Source organism: Mus caroli, chromosome 3 (assembly GCF_900094665.2).
Source record: "Mus caroli chromosome 3, CAROLI_EIJ_v1.1, whole genome shotgun sequence".
NCBI classification, from domain to species: domain Eukaryota; kingdom Metazoa; phylum Chordata; class Mammalia; order Rodentia; family Muridae; genus Mus; species Mus caroli.
The window spans coordinates 126,312,641-126,326,820 of record NC_034572.1 but is presented as its reverse complement, the minus strand read 5'-3'; the positions used below and the strand labels follow the sequence as shown (position 1 = coordinate 126,326,820).

General features: G+C 43.4%; 1 protein-coding gene across 4 annotated transcripts in view; it reads left to right on the top strand.

The window, feature by feature from the left end:
* Positions 1–12,418, top strand: part of Npnt (nephronectin) — a 67,991-nt gene extending 55,573 nt beyond the window's left edge. For all 4 annotated transcript variants that reach the window (XM_029475504.1, XM_021157581.2, XM_021157582.2 and 1 more), the window contains 4 exons: positions 3,444–3,530; positions 4,267–4,365; positions 9,207–9,463; positions 10,708–12,418. In XM_029475504.1, coding sequence (XP_029331364.1) covers positions 3,444–3,530; positions 4,267–4,365; positions 9,207–9,463; positions 10,708–10,791 — 527 coding nt within the window. In that variant the 3' untranslated portion in view covers positions 10,792–12,418. The remainder of the gene's footprint in view (positions 1–3,443; positions 3,531–4,266; positions 4,366–9,206; positions 9,464–10,707) is intronic.
* The last annotated feature ends 1,762 nt before the right edge of the window (positions 12,419–14,180 follow it).

Sequence of the window (14,180 nt, the reverse complement as noted above, 5' to 3'; positions counted from 1 at the left end):
CCTTCTCCAGATCACGTAGGGGTTGTTCATATTAAAACTTTCCTTTTAACACCTCAAAATATAAAATTTTAAAAGACTGAACAAATCAGCAAAGATAAAAGTCACTTAATTTTCAATGTTCAGGCTACCACATTATTATTTTATTTATTTTTTTTTATTTTATTTTTTTTTGGTTTTTCAAGACAGGGTTTCTCCGTGTAGTCCTGGCTGTCCTGGAACTCACTCTGTAGACCAGGCTGGCCTCGAACTCAGAAATCCGCCTGTCTCTGCCTCCCGAGTGCTGGGATTAAAGGTGTGCGCCACCACCGCCCGGCTCAGACTACCACATTATTAGTGTATTCCTGATGAGCCTATTTTCTAGTCTTTAAAAAACATTTTTAATGTGTTGTTGAGACACATTAAAGTGTTTCAAGTTTCCATGCGTATTTCAGATGAGACTTTCACACACGATTACATATATCAGGCGTGTACTCTACCCTCTGTTGACCCTTCAAAGTGATCTTCTTAGTGAGCCACCACACTGAGGTGCTGAGGAAAGGCAATAGCCTGGCAGGGATCAGAGCGGAGCACACAGCGCTCGCTGTAAGCATAGATGGGCGCTGATCACATCAGGTGGGTAAATCCTTGGGAAATGTGTATCCGTGATCATCACTGTTAATTAGATAATTGTTGGAGTTGTCTGGTCTTCCAGAGCCATCTGAGGCTTTGCTAGTGCTCTTTTGCAAACGCTTCATCCTGTCCCTTTCTCTTTATCCAGGTCCCGTGGCGCTCTCGATATCACTGTGTGCCCAAAGCATCATCTTTTGATAAATGATGGCTCTGTGCTTTTGGCCTGGAAAGTTCTGCCTCTTTCCCTTTCAGGTTACATGGTTCTGTCTGGAGAAAACCTCCCGCTCTTCCTTGAGAAAACAGCCTCCTGTGTCAGAGCACCCGGGCACGTCAGGAGACAAGCAAATGCCATTGGACAGGCCTTCATGGGGGTGGGGTGGCAGAACAGTCATAATGCCCTCAGACTCTACGCCACAGGGGTTGAGCTTGTCCATTTCAGAGTGATTTATGTTACTGAAGAGGAGAACAAACACACAATTGTGTTCTCAAGTTTTAATGTCATGGGAAATGAAGCACATTTACCTAGAATGTTGTAGGCAAGAAGGAAGGTGTTCTCTAAGAGGCTGAAGTGAGGAAAGGAAAGCTGTCATTGGGTATAATTGCTGTCAGTCATTCAGCAGCCCCAGGGACCATCTACCCACATCCATCTTCTGCCTTAGCTTGGATTCCGTCATACCTGACAGCGTGTGTGTGGTGTGTGGCCTGTGAAATAGGAAGGCACTTCCGTTTTGACTTTTGAAACAAAAGCAGGGGAACAGTCCAGATGTACTGAGCTAAATACAGTTGCAAATAGTCCAAGACTGTCAGTTTTAAAAGTCCTGGCTAGCAATAGTAACATAACTACAGGGGGGAAACCTGTCTGAATGTCATCAGTTTTGTGGTAGGCTATGTCTTTTATTCCTTGTCTTATAAAAATAAAGTATTAATTAAATTTCTGGCAGGAGAAGGGAGTAAGGACTCCCTGGCCTCTGGTCAGGAATTCCCCTCCTGACCACAGCTTTCACTGGGCTTTCTCTGCTCTATGACCCAGCTGTTCTTCAAGGCATCTTCGGGCATTTTTTTTTCTTTCCTGCCCCTTCTCAAAGCTTTCAATGTCCATTTATCTCCATGTGTGATGTCAGTGTCTGCCATTAAACTTCAAGCTTGTTGATCTTCTTTACTCTCCTTGCTGTCTCCTCGGTGCCCACCACGGGGATTGGCGTTGGGTTAAAAATCAAATATACATCGCATTGATGCTTAAACAAGGGTTTAATTGAATCGGTCCTCTTGAATTGCATCCTTAAGCTCTAACCCACTGGTGACATTTGATGAAGCGTGTTGACAGAGAACATGGGTTTAGTGATCACCAGGTTGAGCCCTGGAAATGCCATGTGAGTCGGATGTGATAGATGCCATTGAGGACCTCAGAGACTAGCAGAGAGATAGTGTGTGTGTGTGTGTGTGTGTGTGTGTGTGAGAGAGAGAGAGACTTGAGCTCCTTACAAATGCATAGGAAGGAAATATGCAAACGGGACTACTGGTGAGCAGTGGAGAAGAATATAATTCTACCAAGGGTCGGAAAGTTTTCAGGGTTCTCTGAGATTTATGCTCAGCCTGAAAGGAAGAGGGGGTGCTTGTTCAGGTTAATGAGTAGGAAGAAGAGGATCAATACCAGGGGTGTGGAAATGGTTGGCATGCTTGGGCAAGGGTGTGTATTTTGTTGTGTGGATGGCCAGTACTTACCAGGAAGCCTCCTATATTGGAGCTTACAGGAGCTGGGGAACCTGCTGAGATCAGGAAGGCTGTGGAAATCGGTGTGAACTAGTGTACATTACTGTACAGAGCTCCTTTGAGGGACAGACATGCTGCAAGAAACCAGCAAACTATTCACTACTGTGTCTTTCACAGAGAGGAACTTGACAATTTTAGCTAAAAATTTGAAGTTATTTCATAGCATATTTTCACATGAATACTTATTTTCCTCCCCTTGTCTGTGTGTCTGTGTGTGTGTGGTATATGTATGTGTTCAATGTGTGTGCATATATGTTCATATGTGTATGTATGGAGAAACCAGAGGTCAACATGGGTGTCTTTTTTGTTACTACCCACTTCATTTTTGTTTATTCGTTCGTTTTTTTTTTTTTCTTTCTTTCTTTCTTTTTTTTTTTGAAGCTCAAGGACAGTTTTATGAGAGGCTGAGAGAGAAATAACCAGGCAGGCAAGCTGTACATTTCCACAGCCGCTGGCTGGAGGTCGGGGATGAGAAGATAAAGCCAAGCCTTTTACATTGCGGCATGGAGGTAGATCTGAAAGAAGGCAGAGCTGCACCTTTGAGTTAAAACTCAACAACAGCAGCAGCGACACCAGCAGTGAGAACAGTGGGTAGCTTTAGCAGCAAAGATCGGCAAGCAACTATCTTCCCCTTGGTTTTTTGTTTTTTTTTTTTTTGAGATCGAGTCTCTCACCAAACCAGAAGCTCTGTCTGGCTAGGCAGAGAGGCCAAATGATTTTGGGGATCCTCCTGTCTCTGCCCCCACAGCACTGGAGTTATGGGTGTGTTTTCCTGCCTCAGCTTTATACATGTGGGGTAGGGATCCAAACTCAGGGCTCAGACGAGCCATAACCTGGCCCATTAACTTATTCTTGCTTAGAATTTTAAAAACTTTTGAAAAATGATGTCTTTCATTTATATCCAGATTAATGTTGGAGAACAAATCTCTGCACACAAATTGTATTGCTCTTCATAGAAAATGAAATGAGATGCATAGGTTTTTTCCTTGCTCTTGCTAAAGATGCGGGATCATTGCAAGGTCTCATAAAAAAACAACCAACCATTGGTTTCTTCTCTTTTGTAGTTCCACGGCAGCCGTCAAATGACCTGTTTGAAATATTTGAAATCGAAAGAGGGGTCAGCGCGGATGAGGAAGCAAAGGACGACCCAGGTAGACGCTGTTATGTTCCAATCCTGACCCCCATCCCAGGAAAAGAACTTGAAATTTTTTTTTCAGCTGGGATACAAAATAGTGGGTTTCCTTCGCCTCAGGAAGTACCATTGTAGAGCACCAGTCACATCTAAGGGAGTTAGGCTGTCCTTCTCTTTTGTTGTATTTGACAACCCAGTTGGTTAGATCACTTGAGCAAAAAATAATTATGAGTCATCATTTTCTTTTTATTGTTTTATTATTTTTTTAATTTATTTTATTTATATGAGTCCACTGTAGCTGTCTTCATGCACACCAGAAGAGGGCATTAGATCCCATTACAGATGGTTGTGAGCCACCATGTGGTTGCTGGGAATTGAACTCAGGACCTCTGGAAAAGCAGTCAGTGCTCTTAACCACTGAGCCATCTCTCCAGGCCCCCATTTTCTTTTAAAATCACATTAAAGCACTGTTTGAATTGTGAGAAGGAAGTCAGATTTTAACAGTGACAACCCAATGAGGTCATGAGTCGTCGGGAGTGCTCTTGGTTCTGTTTTCTCAGCTGAGCATCTATTCCAGTTGTGCTGGCAAAAGATGTGCATCATCGTCTTTCAAGTTCAGGGCAAAGTGTTCGGTTGGGATATTAAGTTTGGATAGGAGAAAACTCCTGCTATATGGATAGATACCTATTATTTGCGACTTGCCAGCTGTTTTCTGTTGAGTTTGTCATCTTGTCTCTCTGGCCGCCTCCTTGCAGGTATTCTCATACACAGCTGCAATTTTGACCATGGACTCTGTGGATGGATCAGAGAAAAAGATAGTGACTTGCACTGGGAGACAGCCAGGGACCCAGCAGGTAAAGTCACACAATGTAACACCTCCTGGCTCTGTTTGATCCTCTTGACCATTAAAAAATTGCCCCTATTATGTATATTCCATCTTCTTTAAGAGAGACGATTTGCTAGCTGTCCGTTAGACTCCTAGCATGAGTAGTTAATCAGGAGGCCAGGTGATTTGCCTCAAAAAGCTTGGTAAATAGCATTTAGGCTTGTCCTGCATCATACTTTTCAAAATACTTGTCGCACCCAATTCCTCCATGTAAAAGCAGTAACACAGTGGCCTATCCCCCCGGTCAACAGTTTGCAAGTATTTTGGTCAGTTATGCCCCTGGATTTGTTAATGAAGATTTGAGCTGTAGATGATGGAGCAATTGAAACTGAAGTGTGACAATTACACAGCACAGTGGCCCTCTGGAAACAATTTACTCCAAGTCAGATCCTAGAGGCAAGAGTCCATGCTACCACCCTGCTTCCAAGAGAAGCTTATTACAAAGCTGGACTTAGACATGGACTCTCGGGAAATTGGTAGACTTGTAAATTATACACTGCTTACTAATGTGAGCATTCAGGGCTCATTCGGTACTTTACCTCGTTTCAAGAAGGAAAGCTCCACCCTGGACTCTTCCTTCCCTCTGTAATTAAGTGGGGGTTTTTAGTGTGAAGCCAACTTAATGGAAGGGTGAGAAATCTAGGTTCTGTTTTTTTCCTTTGGTTCTGATTCTAGCTTCTAAGGATAAGACACACAAGCTATGGAGGAAAAGTACTGTTTTATGTGCATCTAAAGCCCAGTTTTCACATGCCACAGTCTTTAGAACACAACACAGAAAAGCTAGTGTGTGAGCGTGTATAATCTACCCTAACAGTGGTGCAGGTGGATGGGGCTTTGAGGCACACAGGTCTGAGGGGTGGTAGTTGGCTCCCCAAGGATCCCAATAGTGCTAAGAGTGTCCTTCTGGTGTGTACAGTCTCAGAAACAAGGCTTCAAATAACTAGTCCAAAGTACTTTCATTAGCGCTTCTAAAATAATTAAATATAATTGAAGGAATATTGAATTAAAATTGAAAGATACTTAAGAATAAATATTTGAGGTAAACTTTTAAGATATGATTATCCAATAAATTGATATAGTTTTTAAAGTCTGTTGCTATAACTTGGTGGTCATGCATGCATGCCTTTAATCCCAGTACTTGGCAGGTAGAAGCAAGTGGATCTCTGAGATTAAGTCCAGCCTGGTCTACAGAGTGAGGTCCAGAATAGCCAGGGCCACACAGAGGAACTTGTGTCAAAACATAACACACACAGACACACACAGACACAGACACACACACACACACACAGAGAGAGAGAGAGAGAGAGAGAGAGTTTTTGTGATACCACAACAATTTAATTGTACTCATCTCTATGTCTTGAATTACTCACACTCATGTAGGATTAACTCCAAGTATAATGTAACTGTCACAGTGTCTATAAATAACATAGACTCAACAGATGTTAATATCTGATATAATGCCAGCACAGTCTTCACCTCACTAATTTTATTTAATCCTCATCTCCATCCAGCGAATCAGGTGATACTGTCTTTATCTCACAAGAGAAGCATTGATCCCCTGAGGCAAATGCAAGCCTCCTCAGGCCACAAGCTAGAGTAAAGAAATGTAGTATATTGTAGAGTCAGCTCAGTGCCTGGACTGAGTACATCCAGCCTCTAAGAGCGACTGGGTCCGACCTGAGTGATGCACAACAGAAAGATGTACAGGCTTGGGTGAGGAGCTTGTCAGTAATATTCACTGCTGTAGTGAAATAACCCTTTTGAGTAAGGTACACCATGAAGGGTAAGGTACAGCATGAAGGTACATGCACTCATGCTAAATTTTAAAAAATTCATTTGTTTTGTAGAAACAGGCTGTTTGTAATAGTCCTTGTACAACAAACTAAACTGATTTTTTAGAACACTTTTTTAGAACCATGTGCTACTATTGAGCACCTTTCATTGTTACCATATTTGCAGATGTTTCAGGCTGTGGGTCACATTCTTCTTGTCCTCTAGTAGGAGATAGATGAAATGTGGAATGATGGGGGCATATCTTACGTGGTCATCGGACTGTGTTAGAGCAGAGCAAATGCAAAGATCGTGGCAGCCATGGCAGCAGCTTAGCTGGGCTAACCCCTCAGCACAGATCTGCCTCCCAGAGGCTGGTTTCTAGTTTTTATTTAAAACAAAACAAAACAAAACAAAAAACCCAAAAAACCAAAAAACTTGGATGAAATGGAAATGGAATTTAGATACTGAAGAAAACTTGACCTAATTGTGACTCAGAGTGGAAAGTGATTGTGTGTGTTAACAGACCCAGCATCCATGAGGTTAGGTTAATGGGCTACACACAGAGCTAAACTCTGATGGTAAGTGTGTCTCAAGCTCTAGAAACCAACCACAACTGTGAAAAGATGCAAGCAAGACCTAAATGTGAAGGATTTGGTACATAAGGACTTTATTATGGGTGAATCTCATGAGACTTGTTTTAAGAAGATAGACTATGTCTATAGGTATGATTCTTTTCCACAATGTAAATTATGCTATGGTGAAGTGATTGGTCCACTTCTGGGCAGCCGTTCTTATCTGGGACTTAGTTGCACATCATTCAGAAGAGAGAGAGTGACCTGGATGGAGAGGTGTATCTTCCTTGACCTGTGAAAAGTAGGTGAAGGCCAGAATGTTTCACCTAGAGAAGAAGCAACAGAATGTACTGCTTTGAAACAATTGACCCAAGGTTGACCAGTTGTTCTTTGTGATTCAAACGGGCATAAGAAGTAGGATCTGTGCCAGAAAACAATGTAGATGGATTTAAACTCTCAAAAAGAACGTTCAGTAGAGCTGCTAGAAAGAGCAGACTGGTATGAGGGGAAGAGCCTTCTGCTGGAGGTGTTTGGTGGGGTGGACTCTGCTAAGATGTTGTTAAAGGACTAAAGCTTCACCTGAGATGAGATGACCTCTTAATCCAGTTGTGAGGGTCTGTGGTCATTCAGAAAATGTCCCCTGGAACCCTAAGGGGATTGGCAATGTTTTAGATTGGAGAAAAGGATGGAAAGAGCATAAGATGGCAGAGAGTTGACAGATTGAGCAAGTGCACAGCTCGTGTCAGTATGCCCTTCAGAATGGGTCCTCGGAGTGCTGGGGAATTCCAGCCATACACCTCTGACATGTACATGTGTGCTATGGCGTGTGGGCATTCCCACTCCTCCCAACAATGAGTCACCCAGTGAACAAAATTAAAGAGAAATTAAACCCAAGTCAGCGCGGCTGCATGGAGGAAGAAGTGAAGCAACTGTATTCATCACTGTTACAATGGTAGAGTTTTGAATATGTGTAGAAAAGGGTTGTTGGGGTCTTGGGCACCTTGGTTTGTTAGATGTGCTGTTTGCATGCAGTGTCTAGAAAATGGTATTAGCATACATTCCTTAGGGCTTAAGATAATCCCTGCTTTCTTAAACCTGGCAGGTTCACCGTAATAATCTTACCTTAGTCTTAACCACAGAAGCAGACTTAGACAGACACTTAACATGCACATAAAACTTTTGGCCCAGTATTTTGGGGCTGTCAATATGTGAGGAAAGGGAGCCAAGATAAGGAAGGAGGAAGCCAACGCCTTGTGTTTGCTTTGTGTTTTCATTGACTCGGTACATGAGTCAGCAAATTTCTGGCTTTTTAAATTTTTTTTTTATTTTATTTTATTTTTGCTATATTTTTGGAACATCGGCCATACAAATAACTTTAATTTTCCCCACTCTGTCCTAGGATGCTGGTGGGGAAGTTTGAGGTGGGGATGGGACTGACTGGTTCCAGCTTTTGCAGCCTGCAGGGAACACACTTAGCACAGGGCAAGGGTATATCACAGTAACTCAAAGTCCTTTGTTACCTAGGAGAAATGCCAACAGGAACTTGGTAGAGAAAAACACCCAAGTCTCTGGCCATGTCGTGTAGAAATGAAGCTTATGGTGATGGTGGTGGTGGTGGTGGTGGTGGTGGTGGTGGTGATGGTGATGGTCTGTCTTTGAAAAGGAAGTGAGGTTTCTCCCACAGCAGATAACAAGTGCCCAGCATTCCAACCACATTCTTCCCATGGACAAATCAATGTTGAAACCCTCAATTGCCTGTGACAAAAACCGCCTGCAGGAATTGTCATCCGTACAAGCGCTGATTTTTGAAACACTCATGACCTTCCCTTGCAAAGCAGCTGCCCCCACTTTACTGGTGCTTAGCTCTTTTTTTTTTTTTTTTTAAATTGCACTGCTCTATAGATGTTGGGGTCTGAGGTCAGCCAAGGTGACTTGTCAAAAGTGGAGGGCTTTTATTAAGTTTTTATGTTCTCTTAGATACAACAAGACAGACATTTGGACACACAGACAGACAGAGATATACAGTTTTTAACTTGTATGTGTGTGTGTGTATACAAGCTGTGTGTTTTACTGCCCTGAGATTACTTGTCTACAAATAAATCTTACCAGGGAAATTTTGGGTCATTTTTACTAAAACAGTGTGGGATGCCCACCAGCACAGAGATGGTGAGGATCAGGAGGCAGTGCATGTATGTGCTAGGGGTCTGACTCTATTCCAAGGAAACAGCCAGTGTTCGGTTACTAATCCTGAAATCATGGTACATTGTCTTTGTTCTCTGTGGGCAAAGTAAGTGGGTGTTATTTGTGAACATCATAGCATTTACAACAGGCATAGAAATAAGCTATTGTTTTTCTTCATAGAGATCTGCGATTCTTTATCAATGAATGTTACTGTATGAAGTTTATTAAAAATCTCCTGTCCATGCAGTTTGTGCTAGAAAGAGGCCCTGCTTTGCCATTGCAGGTGGACAGTATCTCACAGTGTCTGCAGCCAAAGCCCCGGGGGGAAAAGCCGCTCGCTTGGTGTTACCTCTTGGCCACCTCATGAATTCAGGGGACCTGTGCCTGTCCTTTAGGCACAAGGTGACTGGGCTGCACTCGGGCACACTGCAGGTGTTTGTGAGGAAACACGGTACCCACGGAGCAGCCCTGTGGGGAAGAAATGGTGGCCATGGCTGGAGGCAAACCCAGATCACTTTGCGAGGGGCTGACGTCAAAAGCGTAAGTAGATCCCCAAACGGAAGTGCTGCTTTCATGGGAGAGCCTGGCAAGGAGCCTTGCTCTGTACAATTCAGGTCCAGTGTTTTGTGGCTTTTCCTGGAGGGCTCCATCCATCGCCTCTTCCTGAAATTCTTTTCTGCTTCTTCATCCTTCTTCTTCATTGCAACCTTGACCACCAGACCCTCTCTCAGTTGTGATGATCAATTGTTTCCAATGAGAGAAAATTAGTAATAGAAAATTTAAGGAAAAAAAAAAGGAGTTGTTAAACACATCCAGGGTCTGAGTGTTGTGGTTAACGGTGCCTGCTTTTCCTCTACCTTCACTTCCTTAACCTTCCAACTTTTACCTCTGTGGCCGCAGTAACTCTTCTTTCTAATTTTAAGTGTTTCTTTGAAATTCGTTTCCCCCTTTGGCCCAAAGATGAGTTAAGCGGCTCCAGGTGGGAGCCCAGCTCCAGGGTTGAACAGTGTTGTCCAGGAGGGGTTATGGTGGAAGTATTGAATGGGGATGCTATTTGTATTTAATTTTTAAATTTTATTTTAAATAACCAAGTTCTGGGTAGTGAGAAAATGATCTGTCACATGTCACCAAATATAACGGGTGACTTTCAGAAAATGTCATCCTGAGGTAGACGCTTATACAACTTTGCCCTGAAGTGTCTACATCATTCTTACAGAGTTTCTTGAGACCACATTAGAAGCACAGACCCCATTACAGCTTTCAGGGGGGCCATTAGATGTCTGTGTACCTTTTGCCTTTGCCTCCTTTAAATGCATTGCTTCGTGCCATAGTATTGAAAGGTCTGGTCCAGTTTTAAGGGAGCAGGGATACCCTACAGAGGATAAAATGTGAAAGAGTGAAATCTCTAAAAGCTGGGGGCTCTTTAGCCCCTACTTCCTCAGCATTGTGTCACACTCTACTCTTCTTCCTTCCAAAGCTTGGCAATCTTTGACCATTGTCTACTTTGTCAACATTTCTGCAGTAAACGAGTGTGTAGTGAGAATGCCAGTTTGAAGAGTAACTGATTCTGGGCCATTTGGTCTGGTGAGCAGCTGGACGAGCAGTTGGAGGGCATCCCGAAAGGCCAGGGCCTGGGATAAGGCTGGCCCTTGAGCTCTAGTGTTCCCACTTGCCATAGAAATCTGATCTTCGGTTTGGGGGAAGGGTTGTCTTACCATGCTCCATGAGTGAGCACTGGAAAAGGGGCAGAGGAGGCCTGACCAGTGTATGCGTTCTCTCCCTAGGTCATCTTCAAGGGTGAAAAAAGGCGTGGTCACACGGGGGAGATTGGATTGGATGATGTGAGCTTGAAAAGAGGTCGCTGCTGAGAAGACCCCTGGCAGCTCCCGAGCTAGCAGTGAATTTGTCGCTCTCCCTCATTTCCCAATGCTTGCCCTCTTGTCTCCCTCTTATCAGGCCTAGGGCAGGAGTGGGTCAGGAGGAAGGTTGCTTGGTGACTTGGGTCTCTGTGGCCTGTTTTGGTGCAATCCCAGTGAACAGTGACACTCTCGACGTACAGGAGCATCTGGAGATCCCTTCTGGGGTGCTACCTTATACTGGTGTCTTCTTTAGGAAGGCCTTTGGCATGTGTGACCGGGGCCATCCTTCCTCCTGGTTATAGAGTGGGCCTGCTAGCCAACTACGGGAGACGTTTTCATTCTGTGCAAATGGAATTCTGTGATCTGTCCAGTGTTGTACCATGAGTAGTAGTGACTTTGCTTACAGTATGACAGTATGATGTACAGCGTGCTTGTGAAACTAGTGTATCTTTTTCACTTCAGTTACTTCTGGCCTGACCTCAATCCATACTCTTTATAACGGAGGGGTGTGCAACATATTAAGATGCATTTATTCTTGTAAACTGTGTCTTTCTGTTAAAGACAGTTATATAGGGTGGGCATGGAATTTCCTGGTTAGCAGTACTGTGTTTGTGTAAATGTGCTATTACTATAAGTATTTACCTGTTCCTAATATCCACAGACTCTAGTTGCAAGGTCAAAGGCAGCTTATGATCCCCTGAGTTAAAAAACAAACAAACATGGTGACCTGTCATCTATGCTATGACTTAAACCAGCAGCAAGAAAACTAACAAAGGTGTGCAGCTTGGGGTAGTGTCATGATGGCTTTGTTTCTGTGTCCTTGAGTTTGACCTATTCAGAAAACCATTAAAGGGAAGTGAGGACCTGCAGTTAATATATAAAACCCCTATGTTTCCAGTTATACTTTAAACTGACAGCTTTCACCATTGTTACATGCCTCCCTCCACCAGTAAGAAGTTTTGTAAAGATTCTGTGGGGGTGGGGGTGGGGAGCGGAGGACCAGAGGACGGCCCATAAGACAGGTGCTTATAATGAGCTTTAAATCAGCAAGGTTTCCACGAGTGCAGCTAATGTGTTACCTGAGGCTGGGCTAGGAAGCAGGCCTGTGCACAGAGGTGACGCTGGCGATGATGGAGCAACACTAGCACCGTCAAGGAGGACAATATTGGAATTTTAATATCGACAGAGCCCCAACTTCATCTCCTCCCTGTCAGACCTCTGTATTAAAAAAACACATAACTTTAGAGAGTCAACTTTTCTCCTTAACGTTTCTCTCCCTTCTGATTAAGTAAGTAATCAAAATATTTTCTGCTGTTTTTGCCAGGAGACACAAAGATGATTAAAGGGTTGGAAAAAAAGATCTATGGTGACAAACTAAAGGAACTGGGAGTGTTCTGCCTGGAGAAGAGAAGACTGAGGGGCAGACCGTGGGGGCTCCTCCAGGCTGCGAAGGGTTGGCACCAAGAGTTCTCCATGTGTCCCGAGAATAGGACCAGAGGGAACAGGCTTAGGCTAGAGTGTGAGGGGGACTTTCCTGGCAGGGACAGTTGCTAAGCCCAATCCTTTACAAAAAAGAAGTGTGATCATATTCATTCTCTCTCCTCCTACTCCCTCCCTCCCTCCCTCCCTCCTTCCCCCCCCTTACTTCTACGTTCATCTCTCTCTCCCTTTCTGTTCTCTTCTCTTCCTCTCTATCTTCTTTCTCCCTTCCCTCCATTAAAATAAAAAAAAACCCTACATAAAATGTTAGGTATTTAAGGTGTACGTACTTCAGGGTAAAGTCCCTGATCGTGGACACTAGAAGACACTTTGGTCTCCACAGTAGTCCATGATAATGGCCATCTCCAGAACTGAGCAGTTTGGACTGAGCTCCAAGGTAGGCTTTCTACTCTTGGCCTCCTCCTGTAAAGGGCACAAAAGGAGATGTTGAGCTCACTGAAAGGGTCTTCACTCAACAGCCAACCCAGCAGTATTAACAGAACAAATTCCCAAATTCTTTATTCCTGGAGAGGATGTGTCACACAGGTGCTATCGAATCTTAATAATGTCCTACTATGGTGGTGTTAATGTTTGATTCCTGGGTAAGGGTGTGACCCCCACGGTTTGTTCAGTAGATGCTTAGACTTGTTTTTCAAAGAGACCCCCAAGAAACATGAGGCAGAGAGATTCTGTCTGGTGCATTGCCTCTGGCTTGCATTGACAAGTTAATATGGCTACTGAAGGTGTGTCAACCACAGCACCGTTAGCCCTCGTCCTCGCCTCCTTCCATGACTCACTTTCTCACCAGGAGCCTTCCAAGTTCCACAAGCTGGTAATGCTTTTTGAACAGCTCCAAGTGACTTTGCCATTTGGGGCTTCTGAAGTAGAAGTAAAGAGCACCTAAGATGTTCTTAGGTGCATTTTTTTTTAAATGATTCATTTCCTTCTTGGTCATGTAACTGCACAGCTGATTCGGAAGAAAGGGGAATGCAATCGAGAATTTCACTCCTGGGTGCCAATAAGCCATTGCACTACACTGATGGAGGAAGTTATCCAAAGTACTGTATAACATCTTGTCTATTATTTAATGTTTTCTAAAGTGAGAATTGTTTGTGGTTTTCAAAATGAAAAAATAAAAGCAATCTTTGTAAATAAAAATCACTGTTCCTACTGCTACCTGCCTCTTCCTTGGTTTTTTGACTTCTGATTTTTGGGACCGGGCTCCCGAGGTGACACACTACTGTTTCAAAGCCATGCTGAAATCTTCTTTACCACCTGGAAGTGTGGAAGACAGATATCACTAAGGTTTCTGGGTTTAAAATATACAGCCCACTCATCACATGCCCAGACAGGGGAGAGATCAGGTCACTGAGGACCCATGCTTGCCCCAGTAAATTAGTTACATTCTGTAATTTACTGAAAACATTGCTTTATATGCCAAGCTAGGCTATGAGTAAATCCTTAGGTATATATTATGTATTACATAAACCTTTTACTAGTGATCTTGTTAATTTATAACATTTCATTCCCCAGTCACTTTCAGGTGGAAAGAAAACCAACTGTAAAGGAAGAAGATGAAAACATACAGGAGTAGCAGCAGTCTGCAGGGAGTTAGGGAGAACACGTTTATCACTGCTCTAGAGAAATCACACGATCAACTTTCTCGTGAGTTCAAGGGGGGTAGGATCACGCTGGCAAGCTGCAAGTGGCAAAAGCATGTTTTCCATGGAGCTGTATAATGGATACTTTATACATTTAATTGAGTGACAACAACAAGCAATAATGAGTAAGCTGAGGTAAACACCCCTCTCTGCCACACCTGGGAGGAACACAAAAACACACTCCAAGAACAATTCCTAGTTTTCAAGAGACTGACGTCACAAGGCTTGTTTTCTCACAAGCATTTAGAATTCTCCTCA